This window comes from Nothobranchius furzeri, chromosome 1, assembly GCF_043380555.1.
Source record: "Nothobranchius furzeri strain GRZ-AD chromosome 1, NfurGRZ-RIMD1, whole genome shotgun sequence".
In the NCBI taxonomy this organism is placed as follows: domain Eukaryota; kingdom Metazoa; phylum Chordata; class Actinopteri; order Cyprinodontiformes; family Nothobranchiidae; genus Nothobranchius; species Nothobranchius furzeri.
In genome coordinates, this window is record NC_091741.1 from 51,223,165 (window position 1) to 51,236,387 (window position 13,223).

Sequence of the window (13,223 nt, forward strand, 5' to 3'; positions counted from 1 at the left end):
CCGGATAAGTTGAGGAGAATGGATGCAACTTTTATTTTACAAACTTTACACTACTATCATTCTTGATTTACATTGGCCTGGCAAGCCATCCTATTTATGTAAATATATAGTCTGGCTACAACGGCTGTTAATTTTATTGTTAAGCTTTCTCCACGTGGAATCGGACAGCACTGTAGACCAATCAGAGCAACGAATAACATGACATATTCATCGCTATAGAAATCAGTCAACGGGCAGTCCACCATACATTGTCAAAAACAAAGGAGGAGTATACAGTATTTTGGAAAAAAGGACGTACATGTCTTTTTCTGCTCATGTCTCAAAGACAAGCCCAATTCTAACTAAGCTGATGCCAAAGCTACTTCAAGAGAGCACCATTCGTGACCCGACACCATCTTTGTAGTTTTTCTCCATTGCAGCTAAAGTGCTAAGCCCTCTCTACAAACACAACAACAGGCTCTGATTGGCCTGACCTAAATTTTTGGGCCAATGGTAGACCTGCTGAGGTTACAGCAGTGGTTATTCTGACAAAAATATCCTGATAGATGCACCAGAAGAACTGATACTGTGGATTTATGCTTTTACAAAACCATATAATTTATAACTGATGGTGGTTTTAGGAGATTGGTGCAATTTTAACATGACCACAGTGGTTATGGATGCTTTCAGACTCAGTTAACTCATGAGTCCTGAAGGAAGGAGAGCTAATGTCGAACTGAATCAACAAGTGAGATCATAACTATATATCAAAATGGACGTTTCATTGTATCACAGAAATTGACAACAGGACTGACTTAAACTCTTTTAAAACCAAGTTTTTGACCATTTTTACTAATGAAATATGATTTGAAAATTTTCAGATATGAACCTTCGTACTTAGATTACTGAATTTAGACTTCAGGAATACAAAAATCTGGTCACAAGAGATTTGTTTACATTCAGATGTAACTATTTTAAAGAAGCAGGTCAAACATGAGTTTTTATTCTTTAACATAAACTTAGAAGGGAGCAAATATAAGTATTCATTATTACTAAAGCAGGCAAGCAAAACTTTCTATGTCATCTGCTTTAGTACCCAATATAAACATATTTTATGTTTATGAAAACTAGAAAAAGTATCCAACAATTTCATCTTTATAGCCACTTCACGCGCTAGAGGAGGGGTAACTTGGAAATTGTTATGTGAGAATGATGCCTTGCTAACAGAGAAGCCCTCAACCCTCAGACAAAGACTCAAACTTAACCCACACAAACAAACCACTTGTTCAAGATGAGCCTTTTAGCAGGAATGCAGCTAGGTGGACAAAACCCTTTCTCTGCATCCACAAGAAGCAGCTTTCACATTCTCGGCCTGTGTCAGAGACATCGTTTTCCACGATACCTAGAGCTGCCAGACAGATTATGCAGTTAAGGTATTTTGCCACGCTGGCAAAAGAATAACGTCAATTAAACAGTGTTTTCACCATGCCTGGACAGCCGTATGCTGTGCTCATTAACCTCCAACATGAAGAGGAAGGAAGGGAAAAGAAGGGAGACACTTTGGGGCTTTAATCGCACACATTCTTGGACTTTCTCACCCTGCTTTTTCTTTTGTTCACTCAGCTCTGTTTGGCAGAGGCGGGGGGTCTAAATTTGATGTATTTTAATCCAGAGCCAGCGACAGCACATTTGGACTCAGATGTTGCATTTTTATATATAAAGTGCTTACTTATGCCTTCTCTCTGCTCCCTTTGGGACCATTGATTGTTGAGGACTTTCCCAACTGCCTCCTCAGTGTTCTTCAGCCGTGTCAAACTTTGTTTCAAGTTGGCAAAAAATTAAGAAAGGGAACGTTCTGATTTAACATCTGCGAGTCTTTTGAGTAAAGATAATTCAGTTTAAAATATTAAAGCACACAATGTACAAAGTAAAAGACGTTCATTGTGTCCTTTCTATTTGTATCCCTCCTAATGTTTTTTTCTGTCCTCTCAATAGAATAAAGTCATTTCTGGTGCTAAGTTACTGGTCTACAACAAAATGTCTTTTTGTGATCTTCCCGCCAAACTGCTTCTGACGTGTTCAACTCAGAGATGCGTTCACTCAAAAGAAAGAAAAAAACTGAATGACTGATGGTTTGAAATCTAAATTGGCATCTGATTAAACATCAACTGAATCTGGTTAGGACACCGCTGAGAGGCTCTGATCAGTAACGTGCTGCTTGTAGTAAACCAGTAATCAGGTTTGTTCATTTGCTTTGTAACATTAATATTAAAACATTTAAAAATTAAACAAAGCAAAAGTAAATGGAACTAGAACACTGCTGAAGAAATTCTGAAACACTTAAAAATGTACAATACATGAGACAGGTTGCCATAGTGATTTCCACCTTTTGGGGAAAAAAGGGAAAGGAAAGCAATATTTTAAATACCTACGACAACATTGATAAAATGTGCCAAAATTATCCTTTTTTTGTTTGTTTGTTTTGAAGAGAAAAGAAAACAGAAAACCACAGAGCAGTGTTGCCAATTCAGTGACTTTGTCGCATTCCTAACAACTTTTCGACAACCCCCCCCCCCCCCCCCCATTACTTTTTTCCCAAAAAGTGCTTACTGACAAACCTAGCGACATTTTCGAAGACCTTTGCTACTTTTTGTAGAACTTTCTTGTACCGTAGATATTCCCTGCAGATTAGCAACAAATAAACCATTTGCGCTCTGAACCATTCTTCTGGGACTAAGGAAAGAGAATGATAATCTGAGCATGTGCACAAGGACCGACCAATCATAAACCGTTCTCGGCCAGGCCAAGAACAGACGTACAACTGTAGAGCTGGAGATTGCGGATTTACGCCTGCTGCAGGTTTATGTTTCTACTAGAGACGGCGCAGGCTTCAACCTGCAGTCTCTGAGTCTGCAGTTGTCAGACACTTTGACCCTTTCTGCATTTGGCAAATAAAGTCAACGGGAGTTTGAACTACCATCCTGTTAACACACGCAGCTCTGTAGCTCATCTGAATTTCCTTCAGTCACACTGGGATGGTCATATCATGAGACACCTGCTCCCTTTTGCTCTGTGCACCATTATTATCATGATGGAGAGAAAACACAATGGAGAAGTTGAGAAACTATGAAGGGGGAAAGCAGCTTTTCATGAAAATGCTGGTAATTCACAAACTTGTCCAATAATATAGTGTTTCCCAACCATTGTCCTCAAGGCACACTGGCCTGCATGTTTTCCATGTTGCCCTTTAAAACACCAGTGTTTCCCTGCTGCCACACCTGACTTAAATGAATGAGTGATTAACAGGCATCTGCTGCACTTGATGTCCTCCTGAGGAGCAAATGTAAATGTGTACTGAAGCGGAGACATGGAAAACATGCAGGTCAGTGTGCCCTGAGGACCAGGGTTGGGAAACATTGCTACAACAGAATGGTTTGGATCGTCACACCAAAAGTGTCGTACTATCACTTTATTTATACTTTTGACATTTATTTTACACATCAAAGCAATTTGGGCCATTTTAATCATGCTAATTAATCAATTTAACTGATAAAATATTATTTTCCTCCCACTTAATTCTAAGAAAGACCAACATGTTTTAAAAATCTTCATACACCTTTTTATATGCAAATTTTTTTAGATGTTGAGAGGAAAATGAATGCCTGATGATGCGTGATGATGTCATCAATATGCAAATTAGTGTGTGTCATCATCTAGCGACATCTGGTGACTGTCTGCGTCAACTTCAGCTACTTTCTGTCAGGGGGAGTTGGCAACACTGCCACAGAGTCTAATTTACTGTCTCCTAAACAAGATGTTCACCAAGAAAGACAAAGTAGAAATCATAATTTAATAAATATAATTTACAATTTCATTATCCAGTTAGGTAATTTACTGACTAATAATTACTTCCCTTTCTTTTCCCCTTAGAACCAGTTTTGTTCCTGCCAGAAATGTTTCTGCCGTCGTCTGGCCCGGAGAGCCAGTGGGTGATTAGTGAGAGAGTTGATGGGCGGGCCGTGTTTGATTTTGTACCACATCCACATAGTTGGCCTCAGTTCTACCCACATGGCACCACCCATCATCCGGTTCGGCAACATCCTTATGGTGAAGTCTACCGCAGACCACAAGCCCATGCATGGCACCGGTCTGAAACCACGTGGAAGGTAGGTTCTCATGCCAAAACACCACTGCAAATCTCGACTGTACAACATAGAGCCCAGTTTAATAATACAGACTGGGAGAATGTATGATGGGATACTGAATTTTGGGAATGAAAACCATTTATTTTTCGTTATGTCCTATTGGATGCGGAAATTTGGGCAGCGCTGTTAATCATCATGGTTTTCCTGGCTAAGTCGTTGGCTGTTATAAAAAATGATAGTTAAATATACCATATAGGAGACACACACAGTGATATTTGAGAAGTGAAATGAAGAGTATAGGATTTACAGAAATTGTGCAATACTTGCTTAAACAAAATTTGACAGTTGCATTAGTTTGGGCACCACAAAAAAATTAATTAACCCAATATTTAATAGATCCTCTTCAAAAGTTTTAGACTCTTAAATAAATTAAGGAAATTACATCCACAGATATAAAGCCTACGTGTTCTCCTGAGTTGGGAGGCATTTTCATGTTAACTCAAAATTCCAAACCAGTCTGTGATTGTTTCAGGCGGAGCTGTCAAACTAAGTTCTCTGATCAGTAGCTACGTTTACATGCACCAAATATCCAATTCAAATCTTGGTTGATCGGAAATCCCAAATCTCTGTTTACATGGACACTTAAGTGAAATGATCCGATCACGCCGTGAGTATACATGCACCGAGCATTCAATCAGATTAAACAGGTTGAGCATTTGCAGAGTTGTCTTTCCTGGAAAAAAAAAGTAACCAAACACCATCTTGTCCGCACGTCTTTTCACTCGCATTTGATTTTTTTTTCTCCAGCTTTGTTCGTTGATTTACCTTTCCAGCTAATTTTGATTTGGTCGAACCTTCAGTGAATTCCCGCTTCCTGCATCTTTAGATGCACTTGAGTGTATAACTCAGCATTTCTAGCTTTTCGGGGTCGTTCAATAATATTGAGCTTCCATGGTGTTCCCATTAAGAAAACAGCGTTGGCAACAGACCACTTCTATTTACCTCCTGCCATGTTTTTTACTTGTCCTGAGCATCTGCAAAGGCAGAAAGACATCACGCTGAAGTTGCACACATGTGTAGTGGGCATTATTTTTACCCCCCAACTATCCAAATGGCTGTGTTCAAGGACGTTGATCGGAATTTCAGTCCAATTGGGCCGTATCGGATCAGAATATTCCAATACATGGAGAATCTTTGATCTGATAGGGCATTATTCCGATTATTTGTGCCCATGTAAACATAGCTAGTGATTTTTTGAGCAATCAGTTCAGATTTGATACGAACGCAGAGTACAGTTTGTATCTGATCATGTGTGACAAATGGGTTTAAAACCCTCCACAGGAAGAAGAACACATGTGCCTGTCTAGTTTGGATAAAAACCTTCATCTTTTCTTCCAACTTTTCATTTTTTATGAGCCAATTTTCTCTATGATCCCATTTCCTCAGGTTTGTGTGTTTTTAGACAAAACTAAATTTATAAATTATGGTATTTAAATGCTATAAGAAGAAAAATATCTTTGTGCTTTATCAATACTTTTTGTCCACCTGTAACTAAATTACTATTTTTTCCACATTTGCTAAAAACCACTGTGAGATTTATATTTAGTTTGTCACCAAATGCATACTCACAGGGTATATTCATATGCTATTGCATACTGCATGTGAGTATTTCTTTATTTATATGTTTATATTGCACAAAGATTGCCGGTTTCATCTGGGATAAATAAAATGCATCAAGTGCTCTGCATTACTTTGATGCAAAACAGAAGTGAATTTTAGATGTTTTGGATGCACCAGGCGCACCAAAAATCCTCCCAGATTGCCTCTTGACTTTATGGTGAGGTTTTCCTGTAGGGCTATATGAATCAGACTTTTAGACGAGAAAGAACAGAAAATATCCCTACGTTAGACGGATAGCTGGTGGACTTCAAAGCATTGTTGCGCTGTGCTTTCCACTTTGGTAGGAGGCCTTTCATGTGCTAAAGTTGCTCTGCTCTGTGTTTGTTGGCTCGCACAAATGCTTGTGGATGTTTGCAGTTTGATATTTGCTTCAAGGCACAAGCTACCCTCTTGACTGTAGACTAGAGGAAGAGTAGCAGGAGGGTTCAAGAAATCTGCTGAATATTTCTTATGTTTCTATTTACGGTAGATAGACCTTAGGTGTAGGTTATGGATTGTGCTGTTTGAAAACAATAATAAGAAATTAGGAGGTGTGTAGGGTCTAATGAGCTTATAATTACGGTACTCCAGAATTCAGATGCACATGTGCTGACCGGGACCAGAGGGCAGGAACATATTACACCAATTTTAAAATCACTGCATTGGCTTCCTGTACATTTTAGGATCGATATGAAGGTGCTTTTATTGGTTTATAAATGTCTCCATGGTCTTGGACCATCCTGTTTAGCTGACCTTCTATTAAATTATGAGCCACCGCCGTCCCTGAAATCCTCCAGTACTGGCCTTTTAGTCAAACCAAAAGTTCGAACCAAAACTTATGGCGAAGCATCGTTTTCCCACTAAGGCCTTCGTCTGTGGAACGGTGTGCCGGAGAACCTCAGGGCTGCTGAAAATATTTATGTTTTTAAGAAGAGGCTCAATGCCTACCTTTTTATCTTGGCTTTTCATTGATATATTTAACAATTTTTAGCTCACTTTAATGGTTTTTTTTATGTAAAGCACTTTGTGCTGATTTTATCATGAAAAAAGCTCTATAAATAAACTTTGATTTGATATGATAAAATTTAGCCAAGTTCAGCAGAATCCAGTTAATAACTTGTTAGAATCAGATGTGCTGGATGGGTGCTTGGTAGAAAATTTCTCTCACTTGTTGAAATTGTATAGGTCTATCAAAGATAAGCCAATTGACATTTAAATTTATATGATCCCAATTCCCGGTATGTAGATGGGTGATGGGCCTTTGCAACTGCAGCTCCAAGGCTGTAGAATGCCCTCTCAGTCCACCTTAGGACCCCACAAACTGTAAATGCTTTTAAATGGACCAGTAAGACTTATCTTTGTGGGAAAGTCATTTGCTAGGTTCATTTTATTGAGAACTTTGAGACTGTTGAAATATAAAGTATGTTACAAATAAAATGTATTATTATTATTATTTACATGGATAAAAGAGGACTTAACTAGCCTGACAACTGCATTTCCTGCATTAGCTTCTGATGGAAAATAGGGGGGGGGGGGGGGGGGGGGGGGGGGACTCTTGGTTCAGAAAAGCCAGACAGATATATGTCACACTGTCACGTATCATTCATAGACTCACCAATCTTGACTCATGTTGATTTAGAGTAGAGGAAACAGCAGAGAGGGTCTCGACTAGGAGAAGCTAACCATTAGCATTAGCAGCTCCACCACGCAGCAGAACTCCTTCAGGCTTGTGTTTTTTGTGGAGATAAAACATCAATGTTGCAAAGCAAACAGAGTCAGAGGTACGCTCTTTATCTCTGACTGTTAGCCAATCAGAGGCGTGATTTCCAAATATAAGCAAATAATACAAATCCTACCGTCTTCTGCCACTTTCTCCTCCAGCTGACTTACAACCTCAAACAGGCACACCGGAGCTTTTGTCATCAGAGAATGACCTAAAAGACATTAATTCATATTAGAGACCACTGCAAATGTTTTAGAAATATGAGTAAAATTAACCTTTAGTATTATTAGCATTACTTTTTCATTGCTTGTTATGGTGTGTTAAAGGGTTAAGACTGCTGGAAAAAGCCACTAGGGGCCAAGTTAGCTAATTTACACAGTGTTCCAGAAATAAAATTAACTAATTAAACAAGTCCTTGCATTTGAAACCAGTTTTTTTTACATGACCTGTGAAAATTATATTTTAAGGAACAGCAGTTTCATTGTTTCTATTTCTGAAGCTCATAGAAATGGCAGCAAATATAAGAAAAATGGCCGGGCATGCAATGGTAATTAACATAGCTTAAGGGAACCTTGTTTCCTCAGTCTTTTTTTTTTAGCAGTTAGTACTCACTAACAAAAAAAAATGCATTTCACATTCACAAGCAACACGAGGGCCAGGCCTTTTTGTGAGTTTCTTGTAAAACTCTAAAAAGACTCAAATATTAAATGTTTTTAATGAAAGCAAGAAAATCAGGTATCAATACTTAAAAACCTAAAGGTAAGTGCAACAATTCTTATCTTTTAATGACACATTTTAAAATGAAACTACAAAACGCTAAATTTTCTCAAGTTGTTGCCCCAACCGATCTGATAATCTTATGTTGTCCAAGCCTCTAATAGGATTAGACATTATAACCACTAAATGCCTCACATTCAAGCTTTAAGTGTTTCACATTGGACATTACTCCAACCCAACAACACACACACACACACACACACACACACACACACACACACACACACACACACACACACACACACACACACACACACACACACACCACCTGTCCAGCCAACCCTCGACCTCTCTCTAAACCAATTGTTCTTCCAACATCAAGAGATCAGAGCTAAAACACGGGGTGCTTCTGGTTAAAACATAACATAATCCCTCAAGGTGGTGCAGTGGGGGGTTTCAAGGCCACCAAGAAAGCTATTCACAGCACTCAAAGACCTGAAGAGACCTCCGGGACAGACATTATGAGGTGTTGGAATGGGACTGGGTATGACACCCTGGGAAGATTGGTGATTAGAAACCAAGGGGAGCGACTGGACTCTAGGAGCTTTGCTGGGATTTAGATTGGGAAAGATTCACTCATTTAGTCTTGATTCAAGAAAAGAAGGAAAAATGTTACATGCAAACAAACTGCTGACTCAACTAGAACTACTAACCTATCAATGAAAATTTCTCACAAGACTGGTTGGGGAAAAAAGCAATCCAATAATGGGATGACGTTAGATGTGCTTGTTTGCCAGAATGCAAACAATGAAGTACTGCAGTCAGTGATACCAGGGAAGGAAAAGCCAGAACACCAAGGCCCAACATTTCATTGCACAATCCTCTGACTCTTTCATGTAAAAAACGATTAAATATCTTCTGGTTAAAGTACATGTGCCTCAGGACAACAAGTCGAGAGACGATAATTTAGGAAAATGCGTAACGATACCAAATAGTTCTGTTTAGCTCTCAAAATAATGAAACAAATTGTATACAATCTGTTTGTATACATGAGGGCAAATGTAGCTCAGGGGTAGGGCTGCACAATGTATCGAAAAATTATCGTCATCGCGATAACAGGACGTGCGATAGGCCCATCGCAAAACACGGCAAAAACAGCGATAAATGTTTGGTTCAAACATTTCCATCCGTGTCATACATCAGCTTTTTGTAAACCAGCTCTGTTTTTTATGCGGAAGTCTTATTTGACCAATCAAATGTAGTCCTTCTGATATGCGGCCAATCTGATGGTTCTGTTCACGTAATACGCCCGGCCCCTACGTAGACCCTTTTGGAAAGCAACACCCGAACAGAGTTTGCGGCGCTGTTCCCTTGTTCGTCATGCTGGCTCAGAGCAACAAACGCACTTTGTGCTGAGGTTTCTGGATTCAGCGCTGCTTTCAAACGTGAACGTGAGTCCGCTCGGTGTCGTTAATCATTTTTACCGGGCTGACTCCGACACGTGCCGGTGAATCAACCCACCTTCATGTCGCTAGTGTTAGCCCCAGGCTCCGGTTAGCTTCCAGCTAAATGGCTACAGCACTCTCCTCCCAGTCTAAAGAGGGCCTGGAAAAGTTCCCCCACACATCAAAGTGATTTTTTCTTTATGAGCTTTTATAACCTTGTTAATCAGGATAGTTGATTTGCTGCTGCACATAAACTGTCAGTCAGAAGCTCTGCTAGCCGGTTATCTTAAGAGGAGCTAGTTCAATTTGTTAGCTTGTTATCAGAATCATGGTTGCAGTTTCATCATCTGAGCTGCTTTTTAAGATCCAGGTAAACTTGTTCAATTTGGGGTTAAAACCAAACGTTTTCACATATTTTCCATGCAGTTTTTTTTGCCAGTTCCTCTTCTGAAAGGTAGACAATTGTTTTTCTCTTTCCCTCAGAAAATCTTAATATTCTCCTAGTTTGGCCCAGCACAGTTCACTTCCCAATTACAGCAACAGCCGTATATCATAACCACATAAGTGGAGAAAATGCTCAGTAGCAATGAGAGAATTTGCTGTTGCATTAAGTGATGTTAACTATTATTTAACATTTAAACTTATTTTCTGATTTTTTTTTATTTATTTATTCAGAAAACCCTGGTAAGGGATGTTTTTCTGTATTTGGAGCATCAGAAAAAGTTTTATGGTGGTGGTGATGTTTTAAAGTCACTGAGAAACTGCATGCATGCAGTTTGTTGTTTTGCTGCTAATACAGTAGCAGGTGCAGCTGCATATTTTTGCAATAAAAATGTTATGTTGTAATGGAATTCATGCATTAGTTTTTGTTTGCTTTGAACCCAAAGCAGACATCACACGCCAGACGACATCAACACTGAATACTTTAGTATTTGTTCATTTATCGTGAGTAATATCGATATCGCAATATTAAGCACTGTTATCGAATATCGCAGGTTTTCCTAATATTGTGCAGCCCTACTCAGGGGTTAGGATTTTGCTCTGTAATCGGTGGGTTGCCAGTTTGAACTCAGGCTCTGTCCATGTTAGTCATTTTGTACTTGGGCAAGACACTTCACCCTCCCTGCCTGCTGGTAGTGGTTGGGGTGACTCGTGTACGGCAGCCTCGCTTATGTGAGTGTGCCCCAAGGCAGCTGTGGTTACAATATAGCTCATCACCACCAATGTGTGAATGTGTGTGTGAATGATAATAAGCGTGCACAAAACAAGAGCAGGTTATCTCTGAATAACACACATGAAACGCTTAAAAAAAATTATGCTTGACAGTGATAATGATAATGATAAATGACCCGCACTTGTATAGCGCCTCTCAGAGTAAGGACTCCAAAGCGCTTTCCACTAAAGTGTATCATTCATCCATTCACACACTCATTCACACACTGGTGGTGATGAGCTACGATGTAGCCACAGCTGCCCTGGGGTGCACTGACAGAGGCGAGGCTGCCGAGCACAGACGCCACCGGTCCCTCCGACCACCACCAGCAGGCAAGGGGGGTTAAGTGTCTTGCCCAAGGACACAACAGCAGAATTCTCTGTCCGGAGCCGGGATCGAACCTGCGACCTTCCGATTACTGGACAACCCGCTCAACCTGTTGAGCTACTGCTGCCCCGACAACAAACAGCTGCGATAACCTCATCCACGAGAAACAACACCAATGGGCAACTAAGCTGTTTATAATCTGTATATAAGAAAGAGTAATATGGTTATTAAATATCAAACACACTTATTTTTTAAATAAATTTGCAGTGGTCTCTAGTAGGAACAACTGTGTTGTATATCATACTCACGGGCACTGAAGCTTTGGTGCACTTCTATCAAGAACTAGAAGTAAGCCAGATCCAAGTTGAGCTGAACACAGCAGAATCTGGAGTTTTATTTCCTGATATTTGGACGTCTCGCCTTGGATAGGTTAACAGCAACATGATTTTACCACTGACTGACTCCATTTGCTTTGCAACGTTGATGTTTTATCCCCACAAATAGCACAAGCCTGAAGAAGTTGTGCTGTGTGGTGGAGTTGCTAATGCTAATGGTTAGCTTATCCTAGTCGAGACGTTCTCTGCTGTTTCCTGGACGGCTTGTCTGAACCAAGTGTTTATCTGTCTGTTTTATACCTGCCTTATATATCAGAACCTAATGCAGAAAATAAGTGTAGGAGACTATTTTCACATTCATCCTGCATGTTAAACTCAAAGTGGCTGATCACTTTCAATAATAATAAGTAAAACATTGTTTCTCAATGAAGGACCTGAAGTGCACTGAATTCCAAAATCTTCTGTTATGTTTCCATTTTGGGAATGTTGTACAAAAGTGTAATTTTCAGTAACATTATAAAACAAAAACCATCTGTGTTGTATTCTGTATGGCTACATAACATCCAGTCTATTGGACCTAATACCACAAAAACTTGTTTGCTAAACTTTAATAGCTCAACACACAATCTGACCAGGACACCTGCAGCCCTCCCATCTTGTCTGATGCAAATACAAATACTACCACCATGAATGCCCTCCAGACACTGGGCATCACTAAGGCCAGAAACCAAACCACTCATACTCTACAACCTTTATAAGATTAATACAACGGCCTGAGCTGGTGTCTGCCAAAATTCCACTCCTATTTAAATCTCCAGGCCCATACCAGCAGCCTAATCCTATTAGGCCCAATTGAGTGAAGTCGACAGTCTTTTTCAGTTAAACTAGGTTCATGCACTAATAGGATTCAAAAGGGGGTAAAAATGGTACTATGTGTGGTGAGTTGTAGTATTAGCATGTGGCTAGTGTAGATTGCTTTATGTAAGAAAGAACTGGTGGGACCAACAGCGGCATCCTGCTGATGTGTGTTTAAGGAAGAAGGGAATGGGCTGGGGGTCTCCCCAGAGGTGAAATTAGGACATCAAGTTGACACAACATCATCATCATCATCATCATCATCATCATCATCATCATCATCATCATCATCATCATTAACTGGTAATCATAAACCAAAGTAAGCGATGAGAAATAATTTAATGAAGAAATCAACCATGATCAATCTGAATACAGATTAAACTGAATACAGTTATGAGCCAGCATCTCATTGGGCTGCAGGTTTGTGAACAGTGTTCAAATTGGGCCTTGCTGCTGTATTTGTGTAACTTTCTACATGCTTGAAAAATTTGCAAGATAAATTTCCTGTCAAGAGTGACGGAGTTGTCATGGGCATCTATTAGCAGTTTTGACACTCTCAAAAACTGTAGTTATTATCAATTCAGTGCAAAGGGAAAATATGCATGTTTTCTTTGCAAATTTGCATCTCCAAGTTTTTACCAACACCCTCAACCCAGTTAGATACTGGTTAAACACATATGCATAACAACTAACGCAAATAAATAAATAAATAAATAAATAAACAAACAAACAAATAAATAAATAAATAAATAAATAAATAAATAAATAAATAAATAAAGGGTTCTACTGAGTGTTCTTTATTTGGAGTTCTAAATGTCTGGTCAT

The 13,223-nt window shown here is 39.4% G+C and overlaps 1 protein-coding gene across 2 annotated transcripts in view; it reads left to right on the forward strand.

Moving 5' to 3' along the window:
* The first annotated feature begins 3,435 nt into the window (after positions 1–3,435).
* Positions 3,436–13,223, forward strand: part of tfec (transcription factor EC) — a 49,996-nt gene continuing 40,208 nt past the window's right edge. Inside the window, exon 1 of one of the 2 annotated variants that reach the window (XM_015957514.3) lies at positions 3,436–4,145. In XM_015957514.3, the coding sequence (XP_015813000.1) occupies positions 3,933–4,145 (213 nt within the window). In that variant the 5' untranslated portion in view covers positions 3,436–3,932. The remainder of the gene's footprint in view (positions 4,146–13,223) is intronic. The other variant, XM_015957522.3, reaches the window with a different exon arrangement.